The sequence below is a fragment of the Ranitomeya imitator genome, chromosome 1 (assembly GCF_032444005.1).
Source record: "Ranitomeya imitator isolate aRanImi1 chromosome 1, aRanImi1.pri, whole genome shotgun sequence".
Lineage (NCBI taxonomy): Eukaryota > Metazoa > Chordata > Amphibia > Anura > Dendrobatidae > Ranitomeya > Ranitomeya imitator.
The window spans coordinates 1,149,785,119-1,149,801,698 of NC_091282.1; the positions used below are offsets into that span (position 1 = coordinate 1,149,785,119).

The 16,580-nt window shown below is 43.8% G+C and overlaps 1 protein-coding gene across 2 annotated transcripts in view; it reads right to left on the reverse strand.

Annotated features, from left to right (window-relative positions):
- Positions 1 to 10,321: 10,321 nt before the first annotated feature.
- The window catches only part of DTHD1 (death domain containing 1), a 141,612-nt gene continuing 135,353 nt past the window's right edge, over positions 10,322 to 16,580 (reverse strand). Inside the window, exon 10 of one of the 2 annotated variants that reach the window (XM_069744624.1) lies at positions 10,322 to 13,322. In XM_069744624.1, coding sequence (XP_069600725.1) covers positions 13,021 to 13,322 — 302 coding nt within the window. In that variant the 3' untranslated portion in view covers positions 10,322 to 13,020. The remainder of the gene's footprint in view (positions 13,323 to 16,580) is intronic. The other variant, XM_069744625.1, reaches the window with a different exon arrangement.

A 16,580-nucleotide genomic window follows, 5' to 3' on the forward strand; every position in this document is an offset into this window, starting at 1 on the left:
AAGGAAGCGAACCCTGTTAAGTCACAGGGCCGTGGTACCGCATACAAGAGCACAAGCAAGGAGTCTCCGAGCTCAGTCCTAAGACTTGGGATTTGAGTCTGTGTAGACTACTTGCGGTCGACACAGCAACTGGGGTGTCAGCGTAACCAAAATAATAACAAAAGAATGCACGAGAGTGCGTGCGGTGCTGCACTGGTTGACGCCACTAACCACCCAGGCTTGGGTCAGGAAAGCGCTGTGAAAGCGCACGGCGCCGCACTGGCGGACACAGCAACTAGACGCTGTATTAGTGTGTAACGTGCTGTTGGATAAGTCGGGCGCTAGATAGCAATCACCCACCTTCCGCGAACAGTCATCCAATAGGGAGGGTTATTTAAAGAGCGACTTTCACTCACAACACAGACACGTTTACAAATGTACACTAGCGCATGGCCGTGCGGCCATGCGAGCCTTAAAAAGCTGCAGCACGTATAGGACCTTTCAAAAGAAGGACCAATGGAATTGCTGCAGTACCTGAGCATGTGACCCTAGATCTTCACTGAGAGATCTTGCCCTGGGCATGCTCAGTGTGTGCAAAGTGGGACTTAGTCTCAGAAGTATATAAAGGCACAGATGATTGGCCTCGGGGAGACCAAAACATCCAACACTGCGGAGACACCATCACGTGTTTCTCAACGCAGTGATTCCAGAACACTGCCCCCATCCCTTATGGGAAATATGCAGATGCAGGTAAAGAAGCTGCGGAGACACCATCACGTGTTTCTCGACGCAAGCAGTGAATAGCCAGGCCTTTCCCCGGGAAGGAACAACCACGGGAAGGGCAGCATCCTATGAAGGAAAGCCACCTATGCCAAGCATGGTATCCATCCACAGACAGCTGTTTCGGGGTTTTTGCCCCTCATCAGTGTGGAGTAGGAATCTGGCTATTAGGAGCAGTGCCTAGTAAAAAGGCTATAAAGGCACAGATGATTGGCCTCGGGGAGACCAAAACATCCAACACTGCGGAGACACCATCACGTGTTTCTCAACGCAGTGATTCCAGAACACTGCCCCCATCCCTTATGGGAAATATGCAGATGCAGGTAAAGAAGCTGCGGAGACACCATCACGTGTTTCTCGACGCAAGCAGTGAATAGCCAGGCCTTTCCCCGGGAACTTTTTACTAGGCACTGCTCCTAATAGCCAGATTCCTACTCCACACTGATGAGGGGCAAAAACCCCGAAACAGCTGTCTGTGGATGGATACCATGCTTGGCATAGGTGGCTTTCCTTCATAGGATGCTGCCCTTCCCGTGGTTGTTCCTTCCCGGGGAAAGGCCTGGCTATTCACTGCTTGCGTCGAGAAACACGTGATGGTGTCTCCGCAGCTTCTTTACCTGCATCTGCATATTTCCCATAAGGGATGGGGGCAGTGTTCTGGAATCACTGCGTTGAGAAACACGTGATGGTGTCTCCGCAGTGTTGGATGTTTTGGTCTCCCCGAGGCCAATCATCTGTGCCTTTATTGCCTTTTTACTAGGCACTGCTCCTAATAGCCAGATTCCTACTCCACACTGATGAGGGGCAAAAACCCCGAAACAGCTGTCTGTGGATGGATACCATGCTTGGCATAGGTGGCTTTCCTTCATAGGATGCTGCCCTTCCCGTGGTTGTTCCTTCCCGGGGAAAGGCCTGGCTATTCACTGCTTGCGTCGAGAAACACGTGATGGTGTCTCCGCAGCTTCTTTACCTTAGTCTCAGAAGTGTCTGCTCGCCGCTGCCCAGCACTGGCTTCAATGGCAGAAGCTGGAAAAGTAGCAGCAACCCTATGCACAGAGTGAGACTGAGCAAGACGCTGGGACCAATGTCTCCGCTGAGCAGACTCCGCTGCGGCTAGAGAAGAATGGGAGACTGCAGCAGAGATAGTTCGAGATTCCCCCTGTGCAGAGGTGGGAACTCGACACCTAACACCATGTGCATGGCATTATAAAGACTATCAACAAATTTTGCAGCATAATGTAGGGCCCAGTGTGAGAAAGCTGGGTCTCCCTCAGAGGTCATGGGTCTTCAAGCAGGAAAATGACCCAAAACACACTTCAAAAAGCACTGGAAAATGGTTTGAGAGAAAGCACTGGAGACTTCTAAGGTGGCCAGCAATGAGTCCAGACATGAATCCAATAGAACACCTGTGGAGAGATCTAAAAATGGCAGGTTGGAAAAGGCACCCTTCAAATATCAGGGACCTGGAGCAGTTTGCCAAAGAAGAATGGTCTAAAACTCCAGCAGAGCATTGCAAGAAACTCATTGATGTTTACCGGAAGCGGTTGGTCGCAGTTATTTTGGCTAAAGGTTGTGCAACCAAGTATTAGGCTGAGGGTGCCAGTACTTTTGTCTGGCCCATTTTTGGAGTTTTGTGTGAAATGATCAATGCTTTGCTTTTTGCTTCATTCTCTTTTGTGTTTTTTCATTTAAGACAAATTAAATGAAGATAATAATACCAAAGAATTTGTGTTTGCAATCATTTTCAGGAAGAAACTGAGTATTATCTGACAGAATTGCAGGGGTGTCAATACTTTTGGCCACAACTCTATAGTACATGTGTAACAGTTACAGTTGGCTAATTAATACTTGATACTGCTGCCAACAACACATTGCTATTAATAGTTTATTTTTCATCAAATCAGCTCTTACATTTGTTTAATTTAATGTTATAAGACAATGCTGTACACAGAAGGAAAGTTTCCATGGGCATTTCCATGGGATATGTGTTGGTGTTTAAGAGGGTTGAAATAAACTGTTCCTGCTTCCCCTCTTAGAAGGTAAACTGATACTTTTTACATACTGTATTTTCTGGCGTATAAGATGACCCCCAACTTTTCCAGTTAAAATATAAAATCTTCTCAAAAGTCATGGGTTATCTTATACGCCGGGTGTCGTCTTATAGAGCGGGTGCGGAGCAATCTGCATATGGTGGGGGGAGCAGTCCCTATGACGGGGTGAGGGGAGCCTCACTGGGAAGGTGTAAATGAAGCAAACTGCAGGCGTCCAGGATGCCCGGGGTATGGAAAAAAGATGAGCGGTGAGGACTGCAGTGAAGTGGAGCAGGCACGCATGTGCGACATCTGAGCGGCAGAGAAAGAGGTAATAGGATACAAGGGCGGGCCAGACGGGTGAAAGAGGCGTGTTTTTCTGGGCACAGCACCGCTATCTCTCTTTTTCCATACCCTGGGCGTCCCGGACGCCTGCAGCTTGCTTCATTTACACCTTCCCAGTGAGGCTCCCCTCACCTTGTCGTTGGGACCGCTCCCCCAACCATATGATTGCTCCGCACCCGCTCTATAAGATGACATCCAACGTATAAGACAACCCATGACTTTTGAGAAGATTTTCAGGGGTTAAGAAGTCGTCTTATACACCAGAAAATATGATAGTTATATAGGTTGAAAGAAGCTGGGTGCGGTGGTGTCAATCTGGATTGAGACCCTTATATTACCCAATGGATCTAACCATAGGTACGGGAGTGACGTCATTACCTAAACTAGTAGCGGTATCCACCGCGTAGGTCAACCGGCAGTGATTCTTGCACGCTTGCCACTGAACGGGGCAGCGTTCATTCACTATCACTGCCCAAACCAAGCCCCTTCTAGCACTTTTGAACATCATCACAATTGTCATCCTTGGACCAACCTGAAGCAGGTCAGTGGATAATATCCACTAGTGTGATCGCCTGCTTGAACCAGCAGCACAGTCTGATCGACACCACCGCACCCAGCTTTCCACAGCAGTCTTCACGGTGTGGCTTTCCTGACATCCAGTGCACCCAGCTTTTCCAACATTGATCGTTACCCATTTTCTCCTTACAACCAACACACCACCAGCAGCACAGCCAGAATGCTACCAGCACTCCCAGCTCTCCTCAGCAGTCATTATGTAGCTCTCTAACAGCCAGTGCACCCAGCTATCCTAACATTGATCGCTATCCATCTTCTCTCTACAACCAACGCACCGCGCCAGGAACAACTTACATTAACTAAGATACGGTAATTCCTTTATTGCAACCAATTGCATGGTATAAAATATCGTTTTTAGTAGTGGCAGTTAAGGCACCAGATCATTGGTAAAATTCACGGGGGTAACCCAGGGACCTTATACATATATTATCTCAGTCATTATATGCAATTTTTCGTGTTCACTTCATACTCCTGGAATTTCACCTAACAGCCAGCGCACCCAGCTTTCTCAATAGTGGTTGCTATTAATCTTCTTTCTACAACCAACGCTCATGATACACCATCATTATTGGTGCTAAAGTGCTGAATATACTTTTGTGGCCACGCAAATATTTTCCCGCACTTTTTACCGAATGTTACAAATTTTTCCGGATATTATACAATTTTGCTCGTGTATCCGATCACGAATCCAAATGTGCCATATTCGTATCAAATTTATGTTTTGTACAAATTCGCTCATCACTACTCACCAGGCATCCATCACATCTATACGTAGCCAGTAGAATTGAGCAAAAAGATTAACAGGACCCTGGTACAGTGGCAACTCCGGTAATCCATCACAGATGTACCACATCCCTTTGAATCTCCTTACATATTAACATAGTTACATAGTTATTAAGGTTGAAGGAAGACTATAAGTCCATCTAGTTCAACCCATAGCCTAACCTAACATGCCCTAACATGTTGATCCAGAGGAAGGCAAAAAAAACCATGTGGCAAAGAGTAAGCTCCACATTGGGGAAAAAAATTCCTTCCCGACTCCACATACGGCAATCAGACTAGTTCCCTGGATCAACGCCCTATCAAGGAATCTAGTGTATATACCCTGTAACATTATACTTTTACAGAAAGGCATCCAGTCCCCTCTTAAATTTAAGTAATGAATCACTCATTACAACATCATACGGCAGAGAGTTCCATAGTCTCACTGCTCTTACAGTAAAGAATCCGCGTCTGTTATTATCCCTAAACCTTCTTTCCTCCAGACATAGAGGATGCCCCCTTGTCCCTATTTCAGGTCTATGATTAAAAAGATCATCAGAAAGGTCTTTGTACTGTCCCCTCATATATTTATACATTGTAATAAGATCACCCCTTAGTCTTCGTTTTTCCAAACTAAATAGCCCCAAGTGTAATAACCTATCTTGGTATTGCAGACCCATTCAAATTTATGGGTGAGCAAAAAAAAATGGGTGCCACATGGATCCCCAGTATAGCATCCAATTTTTACTGATACATTTCAGTTCTGTAAGGCTACTTTCACACTAGCGTTAACTGCAATTCGTCACAATGCGTCGTTTTGCAGAAAAAACGCATCCTGCTTGCAGGATGCGTTTTTTCCCCATAGACTTGTATTGACGACGCATTGCGACGGATTGCCACACGTCGCATCCATCGTGCGACGGATGCGTCGTGCTTTGGCGGACCGTCGGCGCAAAAAAACGCTACATGTAACGTTTTTTTGCTGCCAACGGACCGCTTTTTCCGACCGCGCATGCGCGGCCGGAACTCCTCCCCCACCTCCCCGCACCTCACAATGGGGCAGCGGATGCGATGAAAATCTGCATCCGCTGCACCCGTTTGGAGGCGCTTACAACGCTAGCGTCGGTAACCTCGGCCCGACGCTAGTGTGAAAGAAGCCTTACAAAGGAAACTAAATGTTTAATAGCTGGTTGTGCAAAAAAACTGATTGTGTACAGATAATAATTGAGAAAAAAATCATCGCACTTTTTTGGATGAAATGATTTTTTACACGTTTGTGTGAGTCTACCATACCCGTCAGCATCCCCAGCGCCTCTCCTGATTAACAGGTCCAGCGTCATGCATGTGGTGTAACTTGAAGCTCATGGGCCCCAGGGCAAAGGTCTTTAATAGTATTGGTTTCTATTGGATTTTGCTTTTGAGAATCTAGCTGCAGATGTCCTGGTAAACCCTGTGTGCACATGACCCTATAAGTGAAATTTCCATTCTTAGGAACTAAATCTATAGCACTGGCCCTTTAATATGAAGATCATTTCACAGCACAAAGGGACACAATGCATTCCAGCAGGTCCAGTACAGCGCTCTAAAGCTCCATCTAGTGGAAGAAGTAGTAAATGCATCAGCTTAATAAAGGCTCATGCAGCACGTATGAACTGGTAATTGCATAAAGAGTATAATAAAAGGGGAAAATCATACAAAGGCTAGTACTTTGGGGAGGTTTTTTTTAATGATTGAATACTCTGGATGCTCCAAAAGAAAAGGTAATAAAAATTATAAAAATGGCACTTTTTTATGAATGACATGTGAAAGACAAAGAGGCTAAGGCAGCATAAGTAATTCTCACAGTCCGGGGTGATCTATGTAAAGACTAAATAAGAATACATGGGGGGCTTATTCTTTGCACCTGTTTATCTCCGTTCACAAGAAAAGGAGGAATATTTCAGGTCGGAGAAATATTTTATTTCTATTTCCGCTACAAAGCCGGCTCATTAAATTGCCTATAACGTTAATAGCAATTTACAGTATTTATCTGCTCACACGGCTCCAGCATCATTGAAACCATCTGCTGGGCTGAATATATCGCTGCTATAGAATAAACAAGATTGACGTTCTCTCCGGTCCTCGCATTAATTGCAAAATACTGTCTGGCAACTTGTCAAAGCGATTCTCAACCAGCATTGATGCAGAAATCACAGCATTAATTAGCTTCAATATTTAAAGAGACATCTCGAAATTCGCTCTGCGCTCCGTTCACTGTCAGAGGCAGAGGATTAGCCGACAGGGGAATTAATGGGATGTGTACATTTATGCATCCTTGGGCCGGCTCATTCTAACGCTGTCAGTGTGATTATAACATAGAAGCCGAGCTGTCACCATCATCCGCGCAGAATCTGATCAGCTTCTCCGCGTTTACTTCCATGTATAAATTAAATCCAATGCAGGACAGCTGATTGTGTTCATTTTAATTCATGATAATAATGGTAGAGGAGAAGCTTCCTATACCTAAAGGGAATCTGTCAGCAAGTTTTTCTGCCTCATATGAAAGCAGCCTGATATAGGAAAAGAGACACTGATTCCAGTGATGTGTCACTTACTTTACTGGATGCAGCAGTTGTGACAAAATCAGAGTTTTTAGATGTAACATGTAGCAGAGATCAGAAAGTTACAGCCGCCCACACCCTTGATTAGCAGATTTTTATGTACACCGTACATTGACAGTAAGCTGATAATCAATGGTGGGGGTGGGGTTGGACCAGGATGCACACGAGTACTAGTCCAGGCAGTGATAAGCTCATGGTATTAAAACACTAAGGTTATGTGCACACGCTGTGGATTACTCTGCAGATTTTTCCGGACTGATTTTTGTAAATCCGCAGGTAATCGGCACTGTGTATTTCCTGCGGAATTACCGCGGATTTACCACTTTTTTGGCCGATTTCACATCCAGTTTTACACCTGCGGATTCCTATTATGGAGCAGGTGTAAACCACTGCAGAATCCGCACAGAGAATTGACATGCTGCTGAATGTAACCCGCTACGTTTCCGCACTTTTTTTTCCACAGCATGTGTACTGCGGATTTTGTTTTCCATAGGTTTACATGGTGCTGTACAACGCATGGAAAACTGCTGCGAATCTGCAACGGCCAATCCGCTGCAGATCCGCAGCAAAATCCGCAGTGTGTGCACATACCCTAACTGTATTTAAACAACAGCACACAGCCTTTTAAATGACACATTGCTGAAATCAGTGTCTCTGCCGATACATCATGGTGTTCTCAAATTACATAACAAAAACCTGCTGACAGATTCCGTTTAAAAGGAGTGTGTTTTCAGAAAGTGATCCATTTTTTTTAAGCGAACCTGACAGCGGAATTGTGCTCAGTCACCTACAGACAGTCAGGCTGACGCTTTTTATGCTGATTAAGATGATACCTGGGGTGATGAAATCCGTCTTGTGGTTGTTGTTTAATCTTTATTTGCAGTTTTCAGTTACTGATATGCTCGTGCTCGGGGCGGCTTTTTGTGGTGCTCTGCTTACATATGCATCTGTAAGGGCTTATGACAGGTCAACGATCCTTCAGACTCCCACTCCCTATTTTACATACTGCATATATTGTGGGGTTAGAAGAAAGAAATTACATCCAGCAAAATGGCACTGGCGGCAGCGCATGCGCATTAGCGTCTATCGCTTGCTGATTGAGGATACTGCGCAAATGCCGCCGCAATTTTGCTGGAGTAAAAAAAATTTGGTTGCAGCAAAATTGTGTTGGTGGCGGTGCTTGTGCAGTAGAATCGATTGGTCTATTGGAAAGCGATGGATGCTACTGCGCATGCATCACAGCTGACATCCGGCACTATGTGCCAGGAGCGGTCACGGACCGCTCCTGGCACATTAACCCCCGGAACACTGCGATCAAACATGATCGCAGCATTCCGGCGGCATAGGGAAGCTTCGGGCAGGGAGGGGGCTCCCTGTGTTCTTCCCTGAGACCCTTGGAGCAATGTAATGTGTTAACGTTGCTCCTCCGTCCCCCTCCCTGCAGGCCCTGTATCCAAGATGGCAGCGGGGCTCCTTCCGGGTCCTGCAGGGAGGTGGCTTGCAAGCGCCTGCTCAGAGCAGGCGCTGGGAAGCCTCCTGCAGTGCCTGTCCGATTGCTGATCTGACACAGTGCATTGCAAAGTGTCAGATCAGCGATCTGACACTTTACCATGATGTCCCACACTGGGACAAAGGAAAAAAAATTTACACGTGTAAAAAAAAAAAAAAAATCCTAAATAAAAAAATAACATTGTTCCAATAAATACATTTCTTTATGTAAATAATAAAAAAACAATAAAAGTACACATATTTAGTATCTCCGTAACGTAACTGATAAAAGGAATCCTTCATCGCTTCCCAGCATGACATCACCGTCCCCGTGAGGAAAGCAATGCCACTGTAAGAACCAGGAACCTGGGGTGTTACACATACCCATATATTTCCTTACCTGTATTTCAATGTAATTTTATCATTTTTTTAATACAAAATAAAATGTGCACATTCTACCTAGACTATCGACTTCTGTTTCCCCCTTTGGGTTACTCCTAAGGCTGCTGTCACACTATGAGTATTTGGTCAGTATTTTACATCAGTATTTGTAGCCAAAACCAGGAGTGGAACAATTAGAGGAAAAGTATAATAGAACCATATGCTCCACTTCTGCATTTATCACCCACTCCTGGTTTTGGCTTACAAATACTGAGGTAACATACTGACCAAATACTGCTAGTGTGACGGTAGCCTGATATATATGCAGTCACTGTGGCATCTGGGATTATAGAATTAGCCAGTATGACCTTTGTATATAAAATTGTGCAGTGTGCCTCCTGAGTGTGGCAGAACTATATCAGTTTTTAATAAGTTTACATTATTTTCTGTGAACTATGCCTAATGCTTCTATCAGCTATATATATTAGGTGGCGCAGTGGCAAGTCACCCATTTTTGGGATGTACAATAATTATATATATTTATATAGAAGTCACAGCGGCTAATGATTTGTGGAGCGGGCACAATGTGGGGCAATTTTTTATTCATGGGGGATTATTAGGTATATTTATGCTCAGAGGGCACATTGAGGTGAATTTGGAGCGCACGGCAGAGGGAGAGCCCCTGTGTATGGGATAGTTGGTGGATATGGCTGTCAACTGGACAAACGACAGTTATCTACAGTGTCAGTGGGGCTTATGAGTAGTCAAATAGAAAATAGTCAAATATATCATAGAGACATGGCGGGCAGCAGAGTCCGCAAGTCATAACATTCGGGCTATCACGTCATTGTTAGTTTGTTTACTGTATGTGATATTTGTAACTTGTATGTAACCCCTTCTCATGTACAGCACCATGGAATCAATGGTGCTCTATACATAAATAATAATAATATAAAGGCAAGGAGGAAGGTGGAAGAACCATTACTGGTCCTCATAGCCCCTATAGAAGACCTGTGGCTTTCTCTCCACACCACACTTCAAAATGGCCGACATCTCCACACTCTCATTCTGCACCTCCTTGGATGAGAAAAATTCTTACAATTGCTGATGTCTGGCAGGTTTTGGGTCATTTTTTTTGCCTTTCCAGGAGTTTATGAGGTCTCCCCTATTCCACAGATGTCTCCCAGACATTTCCGGCAGTGTCAATCTTTCTGTAGTTAATTTGCCAACTTTTCTCGAATTCTTATTAACATGCACATGGAAGCCAATATGGTTGGAAGGTCAGATTACACAGGATCTGCTTGATGTCTGCAACCTTGGAAGCACAGTTGCCCTTTATAAATTCTGTACATATACAACAATGAGACATTTTTTCATTTTGATAAGTTACTTTATTTTTCCTTTTAGAGGCTTTAAAACAGTGGAAAAAATGCATCCAAAGGTGGGCATAGCTTAGCATTGACATAAAATGTACATACAGAAAAGATTTATACAGTTACATATCCTGTGAACGTATCCTCGGACATAATAATGGCCTCTATACTGGAAATAGTGGGTAAAAACTTTTAATCTTATACTTGGCTGCGAAAATGATGTCATATATTCAGATTGGCCTATTTATAGATGTTTTATGCTGTCTGTCCTTTTATAGTACTCAGATTTTTCCAAATTGAATATTTTACATATTTTACTGCTTTTGCGGTAGGAAGTTAAGTCTTTGAGCGCCATCTTGTGGAAAATGTGATACCACTGTTTGGCAAGATGAAGACGAAGTTTTGAATGCATGCTCGTAAATCTGATTTAGGTTATAAGGAATAGTAAAGCTACACCACCCTCATATCTATATACTTATTGAAAGGAAAGTATGAGAATGATGTCATAAATGTTGTATTCAAATATATCATTATTTAGCCTAGTCAGAAGAAATCTCATTCACGGAGCCTAGTTGGATATACAGTAGAGGTGGCACCCTAGAATAATTTTAAAAGATCCCTCTATGGTAGGTTGATTGCTTAATGGCATGTCTAAATCAATTTAATTAAGGAGGAGAATAATGGGCGGCAGCCATTTTTAATTTTCAGATTTTGAACCAGGCCTAATTTAGACGTTCGTGATTGTTCTCACACGTTAAACCATTGATCGTTTCTCATTGGTGTTTGGCTCATCGGTTTTTACCATCATAATTTCAGCAGTGATTTTCCGGTATGAACAAATTATTAAATTATAAAGATTCTGTATATTACAATGTTTTACATGGACATCGCATGAACTGCACGCGAATGCCATCCATCTGATTTTCATAGACTTGCACTGGTAATTTTAATCTTTGACTGGGATCAAAAACAGACTAATATTTTTGCGGACACAAGGTCCATAAAAACATATGGACATGTGAATTATATAGATTATAATAGGTACGTGTTCTATGCGTAAAAGAATCCTACCCCTTAGATCCTAGTCTTAAAGGGAACCTGTCACCTGAATTTGGCGGGACTGGTTTTGGGTCATATGGGCGGAGTTTTCGGGTGTTTGATTCACCCTTTCCTTACCCGCTGGCTGCATGCTGGCTGCAATATTGGATTGAAGTTCATTCTCTGTCCTCCATAGTACACACCTGCACAAGGCAAGATTGCTTGCCAAATCAGATCTCATACTTTGCACTGATGAGGGGCAATGCCCTGAAACACTGTGTCTGCAAATTGAGATTCTGGTTTGGCTATTATCCCAAGTCACATCTCAAGCCTTGTTAAAGGGTCGACATTGACTGTTAGGATTGCTACTTCCTATAGGTGGCACTAGAGTTCTAGTCCTCTTCCTCTCTGAAGAGGCAACTTGCATATTTAATATCCCAGAGGAGCATGCGTGGCGTATAAGTCTCTTTACACTGACATGCCAGGCCTGACTTTTCACAAGGAGAAACATTACTCCTTAAAGAGGGTATCCAGGACTTTGCAAGATTAAAAAAAAAATGTATTTAAGCACTAACAGGCAGGTAGTTGCAACTTACCTGCCTGTTGTGCATGGCATTGTTCTTCTTCAGCACAAGCAGACTCTCCTGTCGGGGATTCAGCTGCATGTGCTGACGCAACGGTGCGGGACTTCCAAGGTCATTCTGATAGACAGCAGGGACCGGGAAGTCCCGCCCCGACGACAGAGCGGACTGGAAAAGAAACCTCTGCTCTGTAGACGTGACGTCAGCAGAGTCTTCTCAGTCCCTGGCAGGAGAGTCTGTGACCGCTCTGCGTCGGTGAAGAACGGGCACGTAAGTTTCCTGTTGATGCTTAGGTAAATGTTTTGTTTTTTTTTTAAAGTCCTGGATTTTCCCTTTAATACCCGGAAAAAATATGGATAGAACATTTATGTGAAAAATGGACATCTGAGCGTGGCCTAAATCAGACGTTAATAGAAAATTAAAGCCTATAAATGGATGGATGATAATTGTTACGATTTGTTCTAACACTGCAGATACATCCAGATCATAATTTATTAAAGTGCGTAATCATTAATATGAAAATATTTTGATACAATAATTGAAAATATATATATATGTATTTTATAGTGAAATCCTGGATTAATTACATTCAGTGGTTTATAAGCATTGCTGACCTAACATTTATCCATATTGTTCCTAAACTAGAACCACACAAATTGTTTGCGCCATTGTCACCAAAAGTTAAAAAAATGATAAAAATGTTTCAGTGTTATAAAATGAAAACTTTGCTGAATTTTGCTTGCTATATTATCGACTTTGCAAAGTGTGTATTATTATATAAAATAATCTAAAATATTTCAATATTACACATCTCTAAATATATCTAGATAGGGGGCATGGTGTGTTTGGCTTTACTAATGGTGCTTAGACTTTTAGGATAATAGAGTCCTGGGTGTAAATCTGGTACTGATTAGACTTCTTACTTTTGCTATTTTTCCTTGTATTCATACTTGTATTAACTTTTTTTTTTATCATTGTACCATTTGCACATTTTACACAGGTGTACAGTAGATTTTTACTGCCATTGATAAATACTTTGCACTCTTTGAAAAGTGTTTTTATATACTGAGAGATTTTTCATAAAAGATTACAGAGTTGCTAGTCCAAGCATGTTGGGTTCCCATTTCACTTTCATCTGTTCCACTAGATCACTTCTCCCACTCTTTTGAAGGTGTCGACCTAACAGGCGGAATTTATCTGTAGATGTGGGAAGCCTTTTCTTCCATAGACTCAGGAGTTCGTAGATCTGATTAGTCAAGTTATTTGGGCTCTTTAGTCTCACTAGCTGGATGGTACTGCGACGAATGGGTAGAGAATGTAAGAGTTCAGCTGCATCTTCTTCTGAGAGCTCTTGAGCCACCCATTTGAGAACACTGTCCCACAACATATCTATTTTGGGATCATATAGATAAAGACACAATTACATATTGCATAAGTGTATAACATATTCAAACACAGATTCCAAATTGACAAGCATATATTTATATTCTTGATGTGGCTCTGTCATCAGATTCATAATACAAACGGCATACAATATTATACACTGTACGTGTATTTTAAACCTAATGTGGCTGGTGTACTTACTTTCAGAATGGCTTTGTAATTCTTTCTGAAATTTTGCCAGCAGAAAACTAAGAGAGCCTGCTCTCATTGTTATCAGCAACAGCAGATGTAGGCTGATGGGAATAGTACTCTGTCATCAGCCAAAGCCTCTGTCACCAGAGGTAAAAATTTTTCCTCCGGTCACAGCTGCTGACCACTGATCAGAGCCACTGGTGTTTCTTGTGCTGTCATGCAGATGACAGCACAGGAAACACCTGGTGTTTGGGGTGCTGAATCCAAACAGTTACATAGACTTCCTGGAGAAGTTCATGTTCGTTGTCTGTGCCCGAACAGTAAGTGTTTGTTACTGTCGCTACACATTATCACTAAAGCATTTTCATTCCGCCCCTACCTAGATGTAGCCATGCACCCTTGTACATCCCCTTAAAACTGGGACCTATGAGTACGCTCTTGGCTCAGATGCATTATTTTTTGTTTGTTATATATTTTTTTATTGTTTTTATTGTTATCAACTAAAAAAATGCAAACAAAAGTGACTGAACAAAAGAGAAATTCAAATCAAAACAATATTTGACTTTGTTTTCAAAATAGTATTGAGTCTTTTAGCTACACAATGATTGAAGGAACTTGGCAGTGAGGTTGTTCCAAACTTCTTGGAGAATTAACCGCAGATCTTCTGTGGATTGAGACATTGTACGAATCCTTCTGTCTCTTTGTGTTAATCCAACCAGATTCATTGATGTTAAGATAAGGGCTCTGTGGGGGCCATGCCATCACTTCCAGGACTTCTTGTTCTTCTTTATGCTGAAGATATTACTTAATGACATTGTATGTTTTGCATCGTTGTCTTGATGCAGAATAAATTTGGAGGCAATCAGACGCCACCCGTGATATTACGTGATGGAAAATTATTGTGCAGGCGTGTACTATGGAGGACAGAGAATGAACTTCAATCCAATATTGCAGCCAGCGGGTAAGGAAAGGGTGAATCAAAAACCTGAAAACCCCGCCTCAATGGCTGAAGATTGTTCCCTCCAAATTCAGGTGACAGAGTCCATTTAAGTGCATGTAGAAAAGCCGTGGAGACACCATCACGTGTTTCTCAATGCAAGCAATAAATAGCCAGGTCTTTCACCGGGAAGGAACAACCACGGGAAGGGCAGCATCCAAAAAGGAAAACCACCTATGCCAAAACATGGTATCCATCCACAGATGGATCCACACATGTCTGTGGATGGATACCATGAGAAACACGTGATGGTGTCTCCGTGGCTTTTCTACATGCATTTGCATATTTCCCATAAGGGATGGGTGCAGTGTTCTGGATCACTGCGTTGAGAAACACGTGATGGTGTCTCCGCGGTGTTGGATGTTTTGATCTCCCCGAGGTCATTCATCCTTATGTTTATATGTTTAGAGTCCCTTTAAGGACATCATTAGCCTGACTAAATCCCTTAAAGGGAACCTGATAGCAGGATTGTGCACAGTAACCTACAGAGATTATCAGGCTGGTGCCGTTATTTTGATCGAAATGATACCTTGGTTGATATGTGTCTTTTGGTTGTTTCATCTTTATTTTCAGTTTTGAGTTAATGATATGCTCGTGCTATGGCCTGTAGGGGGGTCTTCATGTGGTACTCTGATAAGGTATTCACCAGTATGGCTTCTGACAGGTCAATGATCCCTCAGCGACCTCCCCATTATTTTACATACTGAATATCATATATACTGAAAAAAAAATTCCCCTCTACAGGCAGGTGCCAGCTGCGGCGCCTGCGCTGCAGCCTGGTCACATTTTTTTTTTAAGGTATACATTAATTCATTAAAAAAATCATTCTGAAAATGGTGACGGCCATGCCTGTGCAGTTTTTAAATATAGGTCTTTATTATTAAGGGAAAAAGAAATCCAAACCTACAGGGCCATGTGTCAAAAAGTGATTGCCCCCTAAACCTAATAACTGATTGGGCCATCCTTAGCAGCAACAACTGCAAGCTAGCATTTGTGATAACTGGCAATGAGTCTTTTACAATGCCCTGGAGAAATTGTGTCCCACTCATCTTCGCAAAATTGTTATAATGATGCCACCTTGGAGGGTCTCAGAGTATGAACCGCCTTTTTAAGGTCATGCCACAGCATCTCAATCATATTAAGGTCAGGATTTTGTCTAGGCTACTCCAACGTCCTAATAAAGTTTTTCTTAAACAATTCAGAGGTGCACTTGCTGGTGTGTTTTTGATCATTGTCCTGCAGCATAATCCAAGTTTGCTTTAGCTTGAGCACACAAGCAGATGTCCGAATATTCTCCTTCAGGATTTTTGCTAGACAGCAGAATTCATTGTTCCATTTAACACTATTGTTGAGCGATACCTTCCGATATCCAGAAGTATCGGTATCAGATTGGAGCGGCCGATAACCAAAAAATATCGGATATCGCCGATACCGATACCCAATACCAATGCAAGTCAATGGGACACAAATAACGGAATGTAAATAAGCCCTTTCTGTCCTTCTACATCTTGTTTCGGAGGGGGGAAGAGTGTGGGCTGTGCGTGGGCAGACACTGTGCATGTCTGTGTGTGCGGGCGGGGTATGTGCGGGCCTGCCGGGGATCTGTATGGGCCTCTTGGGGGTCTGTGCGGGTTGCCGGGGGTCTGTGCATGCCTGCCGGGGGTCTGTTCGGGCTGCCGGGGGTCTGTATGGGCCTGCCGGGGGTCTGTACGGGCTGCCGGGGGTCTGTGCGGCCTGCCGGGGGTCTGTGCGGGCCTGCTGGGGGTCTGTACGGGCCTGCAGGGGGTCTGTGCGGGCTGCCAGTGGTCTGTGTGGGCCTGCCGTGGCTCTGTGCGGGCTGCTGGGGGTCTGTGCAGGCCTGCCGGGGGTCTGTACGGGCTGCTGGGGGTCTGTGCGTGTGTCTGTGCGGGTTGCCGGGGGTCTGTGCATGCCTGCCGGGGGTCTGTTCGGGCTACCGGGGGTCTGTACGGGCCTGCCGGGGGTCTGTGCGGGCTGCCGGGGGTCTGTGCGGCCTGCCGGGGGACTGTGCAGGCCTGCTGGGGGTCTGTACGGGCCTGCAGGGGGTCTGTGCGGGC